The 14684-nt window shown below is 42.0% G+C and overlaps 2 protein-coding genes across 5 annotated transcripts in view; one reads left to right on the top strand and one right to left on the bottom strand.

Moving 5' to 3' along the window:
• The window catches only part of LOC136844368 (zinc finger MIZ domain-containing protein 2-like), a 77950-nt gene extending 69924 nt beyond the window's left edge, over positions 1–8026 (top strand). For 2 of the 4 annotated variants that reach the window (XM_067113458.1, XM_067113468.1), the window contains exons 7-16: positions 72–700; positions 1312–1493; positions 1664–1799; positions 1984–2194; positions 2429–2763; positions 3005–3291; positions 3749–4134; positions 4760–4874; positions 5320–5504; positions 5914–8026. In XM_067113458.1, the coding sequence (XP_066969559.1) occupies positions 72–700; positions 1312–1493; positions 1664–1799; positions 1984–2194; positions 2429–2763; positions 3005–3291; positions 3749–4134; positions 4760–4874; positions 5320–5504; positions 5914–6099 (2652 nt within the window). In that variant the 3' untranslated portion in view covers positions 6100–8026. The remainder of the gene's footprint in view (positions 1–71; positions 701–1311; positions 1494–1663; positions 1800–1983; positions 2195–2428; positions 2764–3004; positions 3292–3748; positions 4135–4759; positions 4875–5319; positions 5505–5913) is intronic. The other 2 variants (XM_067113462.1, XM_067113460.1) reach the window with 2 other exon arrangements.
• The window catches only part of LOC136844387 (tetratricopeptide repeat protein 39C-like), a 43865-nt gene continuing 35160 nt past the window's right edge, over positions 5980–14684 (bottom strand). Inside the window, exon 14 of the transcript XR_010854868.1 lies at positions 5980–6114. The gene's annotated coding sequence lies outside the window, so the exon portion shown is untranslated. The remainder of the gene's footprint in view (positions 6115–14684) is intronic.

Raw genomic sequence — 14684 nt, 5'->3', positions numbered from 1 at the left:
TTTGACATCCTCCTGCAGTTACAGAAATACTTCAAAATGTCCACTTACCAATTTACCTTTCCTCCAAACAGGGCATGGGCATGGGCATCAGAGCTGGCACTGGATACCCAGTGCAGCAGCCCCTACCCTCCCAGTTCCCCCCAGGTCAGGGGATGAGGCCTGCCATGCGTCCCGGTGGCTGTGGACCGGGTGGACCTCCTTTCAACCAGGGCCAGTTTTACAACCAACAGTACAATAATTTTAGTAACCAGTACAACGAGATGGGCCCCATGGGTCCCATGAATGGGATGAGCAGTATGAATGGGATGAACAATATGAACGGCATGAACAGCATGGGGGCCAGCATGGCGGGCGGGATGAACGCCATGGGACCTCAGATGGGAGGCATGACCATGACCACCATGAGTTCCACCGGCATGACGCCGGGCGCAAGTAGTGCGATGAACACCCCCATGAACAGTGGTATGAACAGTATGAACACTGGTATGACCTCTATGAATAGTGCAGCAATGAACACAATGAACAGTGCCGGAATGAACACAATGAACAGTGGCATGAACAGTTCGATGACGAGTGCTATGACCATGACCAGCCAGATGAACAGCAACACGGGGAGCAACATGAACTCTGGAATGGCCAGCATGAACACGGGGATGGGTGCTATGAATGCAGCAGCAGCTGGGATGAACAACATGGCCAGGTAAGGATGTGGAAACAGTCCGTTCACCAGACGAGGCAAATTTTAATTTCATGGTTAACCTAACAACACTATTGAGTCATCCACTGACACCTCAGTTAATAGAAAGACTAAATCCCCAGTACTGACAAACTTTCCTTGAATCCCCACTAAATCTCTCGGTTGGGATTGATATTTTATATAATACAGTACAATACTCTATGTGAAACAAGTTAGTTCGTAGTAATGATTTGTTGTGCTAATTGATACATAACCAGTACATACTGTAGTGCACATATTTTACACCAGATATGTAAGTGACTTGTACAGTCTAGCCGATGACACACCAGTCAGCAGTAAATTGTGACAAGTTTAGATGACTCAGCAGTAAGGACTGTGCTTAGGTTATAACATTAAAACTATTTTTCATTTCATTGGATTATTTTTAATGTTGATCATGCCAAGACACTTTACATTTCTGTAGGTTTTTAAGAACTTACGGGTTTCATTTTTAATGAAAAGGTGGGACACTCACTGTTAATTTTGTAGGTTTTAGGGATGACATTTAGACTCCCTAGATGTCTGTGTAAACAATGTCGTGTAATTTTCTTATAACAAAACTATTTATATACCAGCAGGAGCATGAGTGGCTCGTCGGCAAACGTAGCCAACGTTGGCAATGTCGGCAGCAGTTACCAGCACTCCCCCATTCCTGGAAACCCAACTCCTCCCCTAACCCCTTATATGAGTCCACCATATGCTAATCAAGCAGACGTCAAACCTGACTTATCCGAGTTGAAACCACAAATAGCTCACAGTAAGTGTCTTTATTGAATTTTGCCCTTTTGTCGGCATAGAGTGCGAAATGATATACTACATGATTAATGGTAATTATATCGTGGAGGCCTCTGTGTCTTATACACCATTGAAACCACTTTCTTTGAACTGGTGCCTCATCTTGATATCTCTGCCCTTTTGATCCTGCAGAAGATGACGAACTGCGGCTGACGTTCCCTGTCCGTGATGGGATAGTTCTTCAGCCCTTCAGATTGGAGCATAATTTAGCTGTTTCCAATCATGTCTTCCACCTCAAACCCACTGTATATCAAACGTTAATGTTCAGGTATATATTTCTTGTTAATGTTTCCATACTTAGGGAGAGACTACATGGTATTCAGTTACTTTGGGTTTTTGAATACTGTTGGGTATTTTCATCTAATAGTTTGAGATGCACGTCAATAATTTTTCAGGTACTGTACTAGTGTAAAAGAATCGACATTAAAAATACCAATCATTCTCTCTTACAGATCAGACTTAGAGCTACAATTGAAGTGTTTCCATCACGAGGACAGACAAATGAACACCAACTGGCCAGCAAGTGTTCAGGTTTCTGTCAATGCAACCCCTCTAAATATTGACCGAGGGGAACAGAAGACTTCGCACAAACCCTTGTACATTAAGGGAGTCTGTCAACCAGGAAGAAACACCATCCAAATCACTGTTACTGCCTGCTGCTGTGTTAGTACTTTGAGATCTGTAGTTCTTCAGTTTTTATACAGTATAGTCAGTGAACTGATACAATCATTACAGTTACACATGGTGAATTTATGTAGCCTAGGCAATTGGTGCTACACCAGAATGATATCTCAGAATTAAATGAATTAATTCTAAGTATTAATGACCAAGAGGTCCATAATTTACATTAATACTAAATTGGCAAGGTTCACTAAGTACTTTTAACTTTCATTTCAGTCTCATCTCTTCGTACTGCAGTTGGTACATAGACCAAGTGTCAGGTCGGTGCTACAAGGTCTGCTACGTAAGAGAATGTTACCTGCTGAACACTGTGTTACCAAAATCAAGCGTAACTTTAACTCGGTTGCTGCTACGAATGGTGCAATAAATAGTTCGGAAGGTGATGGCGTAGAACAGACTGCCATCAAAATATCCCTAAAATGTCCCATCACTTTCAAACGGATAACATTGCCAGCCAGAGGGCATGACTGTAAACATATACAATGCTTCGATCTGGAATCTTATCTTCAAATGAATTGTGAAAGAGGGGCATGGCGATGTCCAGTGTGCAAGTAAGTATATACAGTTTACTGAAAAACCTTCCAGTGTTGAGGTCATTGCAAGTTGTTTTCGATATTCTGCTACATTACGAATTTTAAATTTTTCATCCTCCCAAGGCCCCAGATGTTTGAAAAATTAGTGCCATTTGATTTTTACAGAATTTTAAATCCAAAAAGGGTCGATTCAGTGCTGTTCATGAGAAATAAGCAATGATAAAAGGTCATTTTACTAAATAAATTTCTCTTTTCTTAGCAAAACGGCGTACCTGGAAGGGTTAGAGGTCGACCAGTACATTTGGGGCATAATAACCACCTTAGCCAGTTCTCCCGTTGAAGAAGTCACCATGGATTCATCAGCATCTTGGAGGGTAACCAGTTCATCTGGGATGCCTGGTACCCCCGGCGTCAAAGATGAGGAGACGGATGCATGCATGAAGAGATGGAACAAAGCCATGTCTCCCGGAAGTATGACTTTGCCAACGATGAGCAACATCGATATGGGACAGTCCATGAGCCCATACGTTCCTCCAGACATGAACAGTGAGTTGGGATCAGAGAATCTTTACTTTTGGGGTCATCTTTATGTGTGTCAAAATATTCAAATGCAATCAGTTGCCTAATGATTATTAGGCAACTGAAAAATTTATAATAATATTATAAGTTGATTATTTATATAAATACAGTTCTCCTTTGGAGATTAGTGCTGTCAGTGTACCTCCTGCAGTGCCCTGTAGGCATTATATACTCAGGTTCTTAGCACCATTCCTTTGACCCCTAATTGCAACTCCTTTCATTCCTCTTACCGTACCTCCATTCATATTCTTTCAATTCCATCCTCCATTCATATTCTTTCAATTCCATCTTACTTTCCACCTTCTCCTAACAAAAATATCCATTGCTGAATGACCTTAGTAGGTCCCAGCGCATGGTCTTTGGCCTAAATTTTATATTCAAAATTCATGTAATAAATACAATTTGTATTTATTTGTCATTGCAGGCATCAACAATGGGTCAATGATGAACATGATGGGTATGGGCAACAATGGGAACGGACCGGGTATGTCACGATCTACCTCCCAGTTTGACCTCAGCTCAGATTTCACGAGCGGAGGAGGGCCGCTCTCACAGCTTAGCGAATCCGTCAACAAGATGGATCCCTTAGGTGCAATGGAAAAATCTGTGAAGGACCAGATGGTACCTCATATGGGACCACCACAAACCTCCTCCACCACTACCTCCACCTCCACCTTAGCTGCGCAATCCGCAGCAGCTTCCTCCATCACCACCACCACCACTTCTTCATCATCATCACAATCATTGTGCTCCACTACCACTGCCACAGCCACCACTTCATCCACCACACCTGCATCATCCACAGCACAGGTAATAATAACAACTACTACACCTGTGTTTTGTTCACTGTGCAATATTGAGAGTACAATCATAAGCATAGTTTGAGTATAAATGACTTTTATTATAGGAAAAAAACAGCAACTAGATAAATGATGATAAATCAGTATCGACCTTTGGAACTTGAAAAACCACAAATTGGAGAACAAATCTATTCAAAGGCACATCCAGTCTTGGAAGTCATGTTCCCTCTTCAGTGTGGAAACTGTATAATCCAGCTAGTTGGATTTTAATGTCTCCCCACTAAGGAGGGAGAATGACACTCAGAAACTGTGTGCCTCTAAATATATTTATTTTCCATTTTGTGTTTTTCTTCAAGCAGAGGATAAATTTACAATGCAAAATAGTAGTAGAAGTGTATGTAAGTTCAATAGTGTTTTGCAAATGAATGTCAGACAGAGTTATTCTTTTGAGCAAAAGCATAAATACTTGAAGACACTATTTTTAGCTGAAAACCTTGTCAAATTTTTAGAATAAGATTGAGTAGCCTGTGAGTTTCCGTAACTTCTACTGATGCTCTTAAGTTTATTTTAGTTGTAGTACAAAGATGTGTAGAATACATGAACTTGAACTAAAATGAAATTTTCCGAATGTTCAGCAGCCGAGTTCAAGCAGTGGGACTGGGCTGCCTCACACTCCTCATACGCCACACACTCCGCATACACCACATACTCCTGGGGGAGCCGGGGGCCCTCCGAGTGTCCCATCAACAAGTAAGTAGTCCTTTTGTACACACAAGTACCTGTGGAAATACAATAGGATCCCTTAGTGTGAGAAAGAAACCGTGCAAAATAGAATGCTTTAAATAAATTTAGCCATTTCTTTATATTAGCTAAAATTGGGTTACGTAATTATCAAGTTTATGAGTAATATAAAAAAACTACATAACTATTAGTTGTTTCGACATGTATACAAGCCCACACTTTCATGTATGGAGTAATCTAGGTATTTCTTTACATAAAAAACAAAATTTTAAAAGTAATTTGTATTTTTCGTAACATACAAACCTTAAGTTCTTTATGTTAGGATTCAGCTTATGAAGTTTTGCATTTGTGTAGAAAAAAACCTGAAGGAATGACCAATAGGTTAATCTGCACAACAGTACAAACAAATATGTTCTTAGCAATTGCTGTCTTACAAAGTTGTTTCCCTTGAAAGGTACTTGCAGTAATCCCTGCAACAGCAGCAGCAGCAGCAGCAACAACAGTAACACCAACACTACAAACAGTACTAGCACCACTGAAAGTCAGCACAATACATGCAATGAAATTAGTGACCTTCCTACTTTAAGTTTCGATCCTTTGGATGCTGACGGAAGTGGTCAGGATGGACTGGATGTAAGCGTAAGTATTTCAGAGTTGCAAGTTGTTGTACCCTTAAGTTTTATATAATTTTTAAATTTGACTTTGTTTCATACAGTTTTTAAACACTGAAATTTTGATATAATTGCCACAAGACTTAATTGCAAATTATATTGTTAAAAATTGGTGATAATTGCAATACTGCACACTAAAATTATTTTTAAAATGTACTCTAAGTACCAGCCAAAAATATGTAACTGCCACGACTTTAAAATTTGTGATAATTGAAATTATACTTTTCACTTCATACAGAATGTTTAAATCTAAATACATTTAGTGTTGATTGCATTGGGTTTAAAATACATTAAAAGTTGTAACAGGAATGTGAAAACTTACCGAAAGTACTTGTAGTTATGGACATGCTTTTCCAATTTTAAACTCTCTTTTCCAGGTATTCAACAGTGGCGTAGACCCCATGGATCCACTGGAATTATTGTCCTATCTTGAACAACCCGATTACAACACTCCGCCCTCTTCTGGTGCATCCTCTCAAGGTCAGGGGGCTGGTAACACTCCTGCGGGTGCTGGACTTTCCTCCGCTCACGATGCTGACGATATACTCGCACTCTTTGAGTGAAGGAGACTCGCGTAACTAGCGAAAGAGACAAAAAAAAAAAAAAAAAGAATTCAGGTGCTGGATAGACTTATATCTGTGTTTGTGATCTTGGATTAGATGAAAAATACAAATTCATATTTAATATACAAAATGAAAAACTAAAAAAAGTGTAAGGAAGAACTGTGATATTATGTGGATTTAAGAGAAAAAACTTATGCAATTGCAGATGCATCTTAGTGGAATGTATTTCACAGTCTTCAAGAGAGAAATTATTATGGGTGTTAGTGGTGAGACCCTCCGTGATACATGTTTTAATCTGATGTGGAAGCACAGTTACTGCACATCCTATCAAGGGAAACATTATTGCTGCTGCAGGATGCAGGAAGACCACAGTGATACGTAGAGTTAATTTTAATTTCTTAGTCGGACAATAGTGAGAACAATCTGATTTGTAGTACTTACAAAAAAAGGATGGTGCAAATCATGGTTATTTACAACCAGTGAACCAAGGTTATCCTCTTCTGTGGTGTTTTATACTTGTGAACACACTCGGGTAAATCCTCACATCGGGGTTATTTTGGTAAAGGAGAGAGAGAGAGATGTATTCCACTGTAGAGACCGTTCGTTCGTGTTTAGCTCCGATGAACTTTCTGAAGATTATCCCAGTGAGTAGTTAGGTTGACAAGTTTTGTAGAATTATTGTGGCTATGCAAAGATGTCCACAGTAGTGTTGTTTCAAAATCAATCATGACATCAAAATGACAAGTGTGCAATTTGCATAATATTGTCTTCATTAGGAATTTGCAATTTTAGTCCCATGTTGTTTGTTGCGAGTTCTAGGCCCAAACGAACAACGTGAAGAGAAGCATGTATCTCCGTAGGTCCCCAGTCGCATGTAAATAACTCTCTGAAGATCGACACGAGAGTCTGAGAATCCATCTGAGTGAATGCCCCAGCATTAATGTGAAGTTATTTTTCAGTTAATGACTTTGTCCTGAAAGAAGGGGAGTGAGTGAGTGAGCGAGCATTTTTGTGTAAATGCGAATACGAATCCCAAGAAATTTCTCTTGAGTGTTGTTGTGAGATGCAGTGTGATATTTCTGGCTGCACAGGTTTATGGGTGGTTTACTGTCTAGACGAATTATTATTGCATTTATTTATAGGGTACTCCTGTGTGCCTGTCAGCCTAATTTGTGTAAATAGCTGTGTACAGAAAAAAATGTCGTTTTATTTATCTCACCTGGTCTCGCCCTTAGAGTCCTACGCATTGTCTAAGCTTTAATCCCTAGCTCTGTCTTCACCACAGGACCTTTAGGATACAGTACACCACCGCAATGATCGACTCCATCCCACTGCCTAGGCAACAACAAACTGAAAGCTTGGGTTTGCTTTGGGACACTTTAGAGTCACAACCTCATCCTGGCTATTATACGAACTCTGACTTCAGAGGAATTCTCTCATATGTTTATACATTATCATTTTTATGTTTCGTTTTTTTTATTATTATATTTACATCTTAACCATGCGAGTGCTTCTTAAATCCTCATTCAACTGTGTTCCTATCTATGGTTAAGCATATTTTTGTTGCAATGCATCACACACTACTATTTTTTTCCTCTGAAATCAAAGTTACGAGAGGCTTCATACATACTCTGTTGACCGTCAAAGTGTGCTGAAGCGGAAATGAAATGTGTCATTTTTATGAAGAGATAGATTTAATATGCACTTATAAACTGAATCACTGAAAGTGTTTTTATGTAATGTGTACAAAGAAAAGTGGTTTAATATGTGATCTCAAGATTTGTCATTTTTAAAAACAAAGTTATTTAGAGAAATTCATACAGTGAATTTTTAAAAGCTGTTAGCGACTGTCAAAGAGTCTGTGTAAGCCATCACTTCTCATGTAAACTGTACCAGAAAACTTAAAAGATAGTTTCTAACTCAGAAATGGCGTTTCATTCTACCTAACTTTATCAACAGTACTAGCTTAAAACTGCAAAATAAAATTTAAATTTATTCAAAATTTAAAATTTCTAATTAATTTGAAGCCAGAAGAACAATATTCAAGAAAAGCGCATACTATTTGAACTGATAATAAACTCAATATTTCCATGTGGCTTTTCACAAATTAAACAAATAGAAAAAAACAGCAAACAAAATTAAACTGCCGATAAAATCAATATTTAAAAATGGCTATCTTCAGCAAATTTTCAATAAAAATTAACTAAAATTTTTTAAATAATTTCAAGCCAGAAGAACAATATTTAAGAAAAAAACAGTAAATGAAATTTATTAAACTGCTGATAAAATCAATATTTCAAAGTGACTGTTTTAGCAAATTTAAAATTACAAATTTAAAAATTTTTTAAATTTAATTTAAAGCCAGAAGAACAAACATAAGCAGAAACAGCTAACAAACTAATTAAACTGCCGATAAAATCAGTACTTCCAAACAGCTTTTTTTTTAGCAAATTGCATAAACCAATTTGTAAAACGAATGAACACAACATGACATTTTTATTCTAAAATAATGTTTAACACATACTTACCTGTTAGTTACATATAGCTTTAGTCTTTGACGTCCACGGCAAAATTTCAAAACGCGAGGCAGCGCAGTCCGAATATCGGGTGATCGCCCTTACCTGCCCTCTGTCGGGTACTAGGAACTATTCCAACATGCTTCAGAATAATTTGCCTACCTGTCCCCGTGGGGAGGAGGGTGGAGGGCTTTCATATATGTAACTAACAGGTAAGTATGTGTTAAACATTATTTTAGAATAAAATGTCATTTTAACACATACAACTTACCTGTTAGTTACATATAGCTGATTGACACCTTTAGGAGGTGGGGCAATGACAGCTAAAAAGAGTTGTTGGAAACATTAAGGTTATTAATGTAGAAAATTTCTTAGTTCCTCACCTGCTAAGGTAGCTGATTCCACAGTTACTGCCTCAGTAACCTGCTATCCTTAGAGCAACCGCTGGGTATAATGACCTGGTCGCAGATTGCTTAAGCTGGGTATCAGTCACCTAGGACATGGCCGTGACAATACCACAAGTATGCCCCTGCTCAGGGCGCAGCACAAACATCATGAATTACAAAAGGGTCACCCAACACCAAAGAAAAAGCATAACCATAAAAACCAAAACCAACTGTGGGGTAAAACTATCCAACACTTACCCTCACAGACAACCGTAAAAACCTTCACACTCCAAAAAACAAGTAAGTAAGGTAGGTTAATCCTCCTTTACCCCTTTACCCATTAACCGTGCCAGATACAACAAAGGGCCCTAACGTGCTGCACTCATCAAACACTGTCTGCACTTGCGAGAGATAATGCAAAGCAAATACAGACTTACATCTCCAGTAGGTTGCTTGAACAATATCTTGAAGGGAGAGGTTCCTTTTATAAGCGAGAGAAGTAGAGATAGCCCTCACTTCGTGAGCCTTCACTTTCACATTTTCAAATCATTCTCTGAAATATTGGAGTGAGCTTCAGAAATCAGATCTCTAATAAAAAAGGACATGGCATTCTTGGACATCGGTCTAAGAGGGTTCCTGACCGAACACCATAAGGAATCTGAAGGACCCCTAATATCTTTAGTCCTTCGCAAATAATATTTCAAGGCTCTGACTGGGCAGAGGAACCTCTCCTGCTCCTTACCTACCAATTCCGACAGACTCGGAATCTCAAAAGAAAGCGAGGCCACGGGTGCGAAGGGGTCTCTGTTCTTGGCCATAAAAAACAGTTTGAAAGAACAAATTGCTTTTGAAGCAGAGAATCCTACTCTCTTATCCAAGGCGTGGATCTCACTGATTCTCTTAGCTGTAGCTAACAAAACTAAAAAGAGGGTTTTCCTCGTAAGATCTCTTAAAGAAGCAGAATCCATAGGTTCAAATTTCTCAGACATAAGCCACTTCAGGACTACATCAAGATTCCATGAAACAACTTTAGCATCTGACCTCTTAGAGGTACCGAAGGATTTAATAAGGTCCGTTATATCTTGGTTATTAGAGATATCCAAACCTCTGTGACGAAAAACAGTAGCCAGCATGCTACGATAACCTTTAATTGTGGATACAGAAAGGTTCTTATTCCTGAGGAACAAAAGAAAATCCGCAATCTGCGTCACCGAGGTTCTGGAAGAGGAAATGTCATGATCTTTGCACCATGAACGAAACATATTCCACTTGGACTCATAGACCTTGATCGAAGATGGTCTTCTGGCTCTAGCGATGGATTGAGCCGCTTTCTTGAAAATCCTTTGCTTCTGAGTAGGCGTTCGATAGGTCTGAGCGCAGTTAGCCGCAGACTTGACAGGTTTTCGTGAAATCTCCTGAAGTGGGGCTGTCTGAGTAAATCTACTCTGTTTGGAAGGCTCCTCGGGAAGTCGATCAAGAGATCCATGAGAACTGGGAACCAATCCCTGGAAGGCCAGAAGGGGGCTATCAAAGTCATCCTGGTGTTGGAGTGGTGCTGAAATTTCCTCAACACCGCACCTAACATCTTGAACGGGCGGAAGGCGCAAAGGTCCAGACCCGACCAATTCAGTAGCATTGCGTCCGTCTGGAAGGCTGCTTGGTCCGGGACAGGAGAGCAGAAGATTGGGAGGGGCCTGTTCGATTTGTTCGTCATGAACAGGTCTACCAGAGGTTGACCCCAAAGTCTCCACAGCGACTTGCACACTTCTTCGTGCAAAATCCACTCTGTGGACAGAACCTGGTGCTTCCTGCTCAAGGAGTCCGCTCTCACGTTGAGGGCTCCCTGAATGAATCTTGTTAGGAGCAGAATCTTGTGCTTCTCTGCCCACAAAAGGAGGTCTCTTGCTACCTCGCTGAGGGAGTAAGAATGAGTGCCCCCCTGTTTTTTTATGTAAGACAACGCTGTGGTGCTGTCTGAATGAACCAGAACTGTTTGTCCCTGTACGAATGGTAGGAAGTGTACGAGACTCAGGTGGATTGCTTTCAACTCCTTCTTGTTGATGTGCCATTCTTTTTCTGTCGCATTCCACAAACCTGAAATTTCTTTTACACCCAACGTCGCTCCCCATCCTACTTCTGACGAGTCTGCAAACAGTTCGTGGTTCGGGTTCGACGGAAATAGAGAGAGACCTTTCTCTAATTTTCTTCGATCTAACCACCACCTTAGATCTTCCTTGATAAGGTCCGAGATTGGAAAGGAGAAGGAGTCTGGAAGCGTTTTCCTGTTCCATTGCTCCCTGAGGTAGAATTGAAGGGGCCTCATGTGAAGTCTCCCCAGGGAGACAAACTTTTCTATTGACGCCAGAGTTCCCAGGAGGCTCATCCAAGCCTTTGCGGAACAGGTATCCATATCCAGAAAGTTCTGGACTTTTGCGAGACAGTCCGAGATTCTTTGATCTGACGGAAAAGCCAGAAAAGGAACTGTTTCCAGTCTCATTCCTAAATAGATCCTGGATTGTGAGGGAGATAGGTGAGACTTCTTCCAATTGATTAGAAGTCCTAGCTTCTGTGTCAAGTCGAGAGTTACTTGCAAATCCTCCAAGCACTGAGGCTGAGACTGGGAACGAAGGAGCCAATCGTCGAGATAGAGAGAGATCTTTATTCCTCTGAGATGAAGAGCTTTGGCAACAGTGGACATAACTCTTGTGAATACTTGAGGGCTGTGGACAGACCGAAGCACAGTCCTGAACTGATAAGTCTTCTGGAAAACGGTTAAGAAACTTCCTGGACGCTGGGATGGATCGGAATGTGAAAGTAAGCGCCCTGCAGATCTATTGAGACCATCCAATCCCCGGACGAAGAGAATTGAGGGCCGGATTGCGTCGTCTCCATCGAGAAACTGGTTTTCTCCACGAAAAGGTTGAGAGAACTCACGTCCAGGACTGGTCTCCAGCCGCCTGAGGCCTTTGGAACAAGAAAAAGGCGGTTGTAAAAGCCTGGAGAGTTGACTTCTTCCACGATCTCTATCGCTCCTTTTAAAAGCATGGAGTCTACTTCTGCACTCAGAACCGAGCATTTTCCTAAGTTGCTGGAATATGCTGTCAAAGCTAAAGGTTCTGTTGTAAGAGGGGGCCTCTTGAGGAAGGGGATAGAATATCCTTCCTTTAGCACGGACGTGGTCCACTGGTCCGCTCCGATCTCCTCCCAAATTTGCCAGAACTGCTGAAGTCTGGCTCCGACTAGTGCATGGAGGACATGCAGATCACTTTTTACTTGAGGGTTTGATAGTCTTGGAGACAAATCTTGCTTTGCCCCGGAAACGAGATACTGTACGGGTGAGGGGCCTGCCACGAAAGGGCCTATCTTGATTAACTAGAGGACGAGTTTGCGCTGGCAGAGAAGGTTGAGGAGCTTTTGGTTTCCGGAAAGTGGGATTGCGCCAAAAGGTCCTGTGTGGACTTCTGAGTAAGGGATTTCGACACTTCGGCCACAAGTTCTTGAGGAAAAGGTACTTCTTATCCAGAGGTGCGAAAAGAAGAGCCGATCTTTGAGTCCTAGAAACTCCACGAGCGACAAAAGAGCACCAAAGTTGTCGCTTCTTAAGAACTCCTAACGTGAAGATGGAGGCTAACTCAGACGCACCGTCACGAATCCCTTTATCTAAGCAGGACATAACAGAAGAGAAATCATCGAAATGCGCTTCGGAAAGACCAAAAGACTTTACCTTCCTACCCAAAGCGCCAATAGTCCAGTCCATAAAACTGATGACTTCCAAAACTCTGAAAACGTTCTTCAAAAGGTGGTCCAACTCTGAAGGAGAGAAGAAAATCCGAGCCGAGTTCATCGCAGAACGACGAGTAGAGTCAACGAGACTGGAGAAGTCTCCCTGAGAGGAGGCAGAAGCTCCCAGAGAGAAAACTTCCCCAGTGTCGTAGCAAGCCTTCGTCTTAGTAGAAAGCTTGGAAGGAGGGAAGCAGAAAGTGGTTTTCCCCTGATCACGTTTGTCTTCCAACCAGGAGTTCATTTTCTTTAATGCCTTTTTGGCTGAAATAGAAAGCACTAACTTCATAAAGGAAGAGGTAGGAGGCTTCGAGTCTCTTGCGTACTGAGAGAGGGGAAGCCGGGCCGCAGGTGCAAAATCCTCAGGAAAATTATCAATAAAAGTTAAGCGAAGAAGCTTCTTATAATCCAGCGAGAGGAGTCTGGTTCGTCTACAGGAAACTCTTCCACAACTTCTTCCTCAGACGAAATAGGAGAAAAACCTTCCGCTTGCACATACACATCTTGTGAAGGAGGAGTAGGAGCCTGAATTAGAGGCTTGAGGAGGAGCCTGAGCCTGAGTAGGCGCCACAAGAGGAGCCTGAACTGGCGCCACAAGAGGAGCCTGCGCCACAAGAGGAGCCTGAACTGGCGCCACAAAGGAGCCTGGGATGGCGCCTCACCTGGCGCTACCTGGCGCTTGAGCCTGAGAGGCGCTAAATCTTGGGAGGGGCGCCTGAGCCTGACTAGGGCGCATGAGCCTGATCCTGAACCAAAGGAGGATCAAGAGACACAGATCGAGGAGGAGCTTTGCACTGGGCGCCCGAGCTCGAGACGAAGGAGGAGGCATCAAATACACTTCAGAAGGCTTAGCTGGAGAAGAACCAGGCCTTCCGAGCCCGCCAAGAATGCTTCCAATTTTCTTGTGCATCGCTCGAAGAAAGTCATGAGTAGACGAGGATCCAACTGGGGAACGATGATCAGTAGAGCCAGGATCGTGATGAGGAAGAGGCGCAGAAGCCACAATAGGCTTACGTGAAACCAAAGGAGAAACACCGGGAACGCTGGGCAACACCGAATGGGAAGTCTTATACCTCTTGCGCACATGAGCCTTGCGTCTGGGAGAAGACTCTTCTGACGACGAAAATCTCTCCGGACTCTCCCAAAAAACTACAGGAAGGCTGCGATAAGCGAAATGGCTTCTTCTTCTGAACCGCTGAAGGCGAAAGATTCCTGGACCTCTTCAATGGTCTGGGCTCGTGGAAATCTCCAGCCTCTGCGGTTGAATCACTGGAGCTTGAAGAAAGACACTTCCTTGAGTCGCCTTTCCACGGCGCTCTGAAACAGCCTGGGAAACAACAGGACTGCCTGAGGGGGCGGCTGCTCAGAGCAGACCCCACTCGCCTCCCCTTGGACTTTCAGCATGTCTTCTCCCAGGAGCAGGGGAGCTTGACAGAGGCTTAGGTCTAGGAGAACAGTAGGCCGAGCAACCACCTCCTCCACTACACTAACACTTTGCACTGCACTTAAATTATTCACAATATTTTGGAAAGAATCCATACGCTCATGAAGGGATTTCACATTAACGCCAATATCCTCCATGGCGCCCACAATAAGGTTAAATCTGGCGTCCATCTGGACTTGATACTCGACACGGTAAGCGGGTTCAGGGATATCAGAGTCAGGAATAGGAATATTAGTAGCCACGGGGATATTAATAGAAGTTTCCTGCATAGCTAAGGGAGATTCCAGTTTCTGAGAGAGAGAAGAAGAACTTCTAGCTAAAGCTTTCCTGGCTCTATCTTTCTCAAGCTTCTTTACATACTTAGATAGAGCCTTCCAATCTTTTTCAGTCATACTGACACATTCATCACACTTCCTCTCATATGAACATTCCTGACCTCTACAAGCCACACAAATTGAA

This window comes from Macrobrachium rosenbergii, chromosome 2 (assembly GCF_040412425.1).
Source record: "Macrobrachium rosenbergii isolate ZJJX-2024 chromosome 2, ASM4041242v1, whole genome shotgun sequence".
Lineage (NCBI taxonomy): Eukaryota > Metazoa > Arthropoda > Malacostraca > Decapoda > Palaemonidae > Macrobrachium > Macrobrachium rosenbergii.
This window is presented reverse-complemented; position numbering and strand designations above follow the sequence as displayed.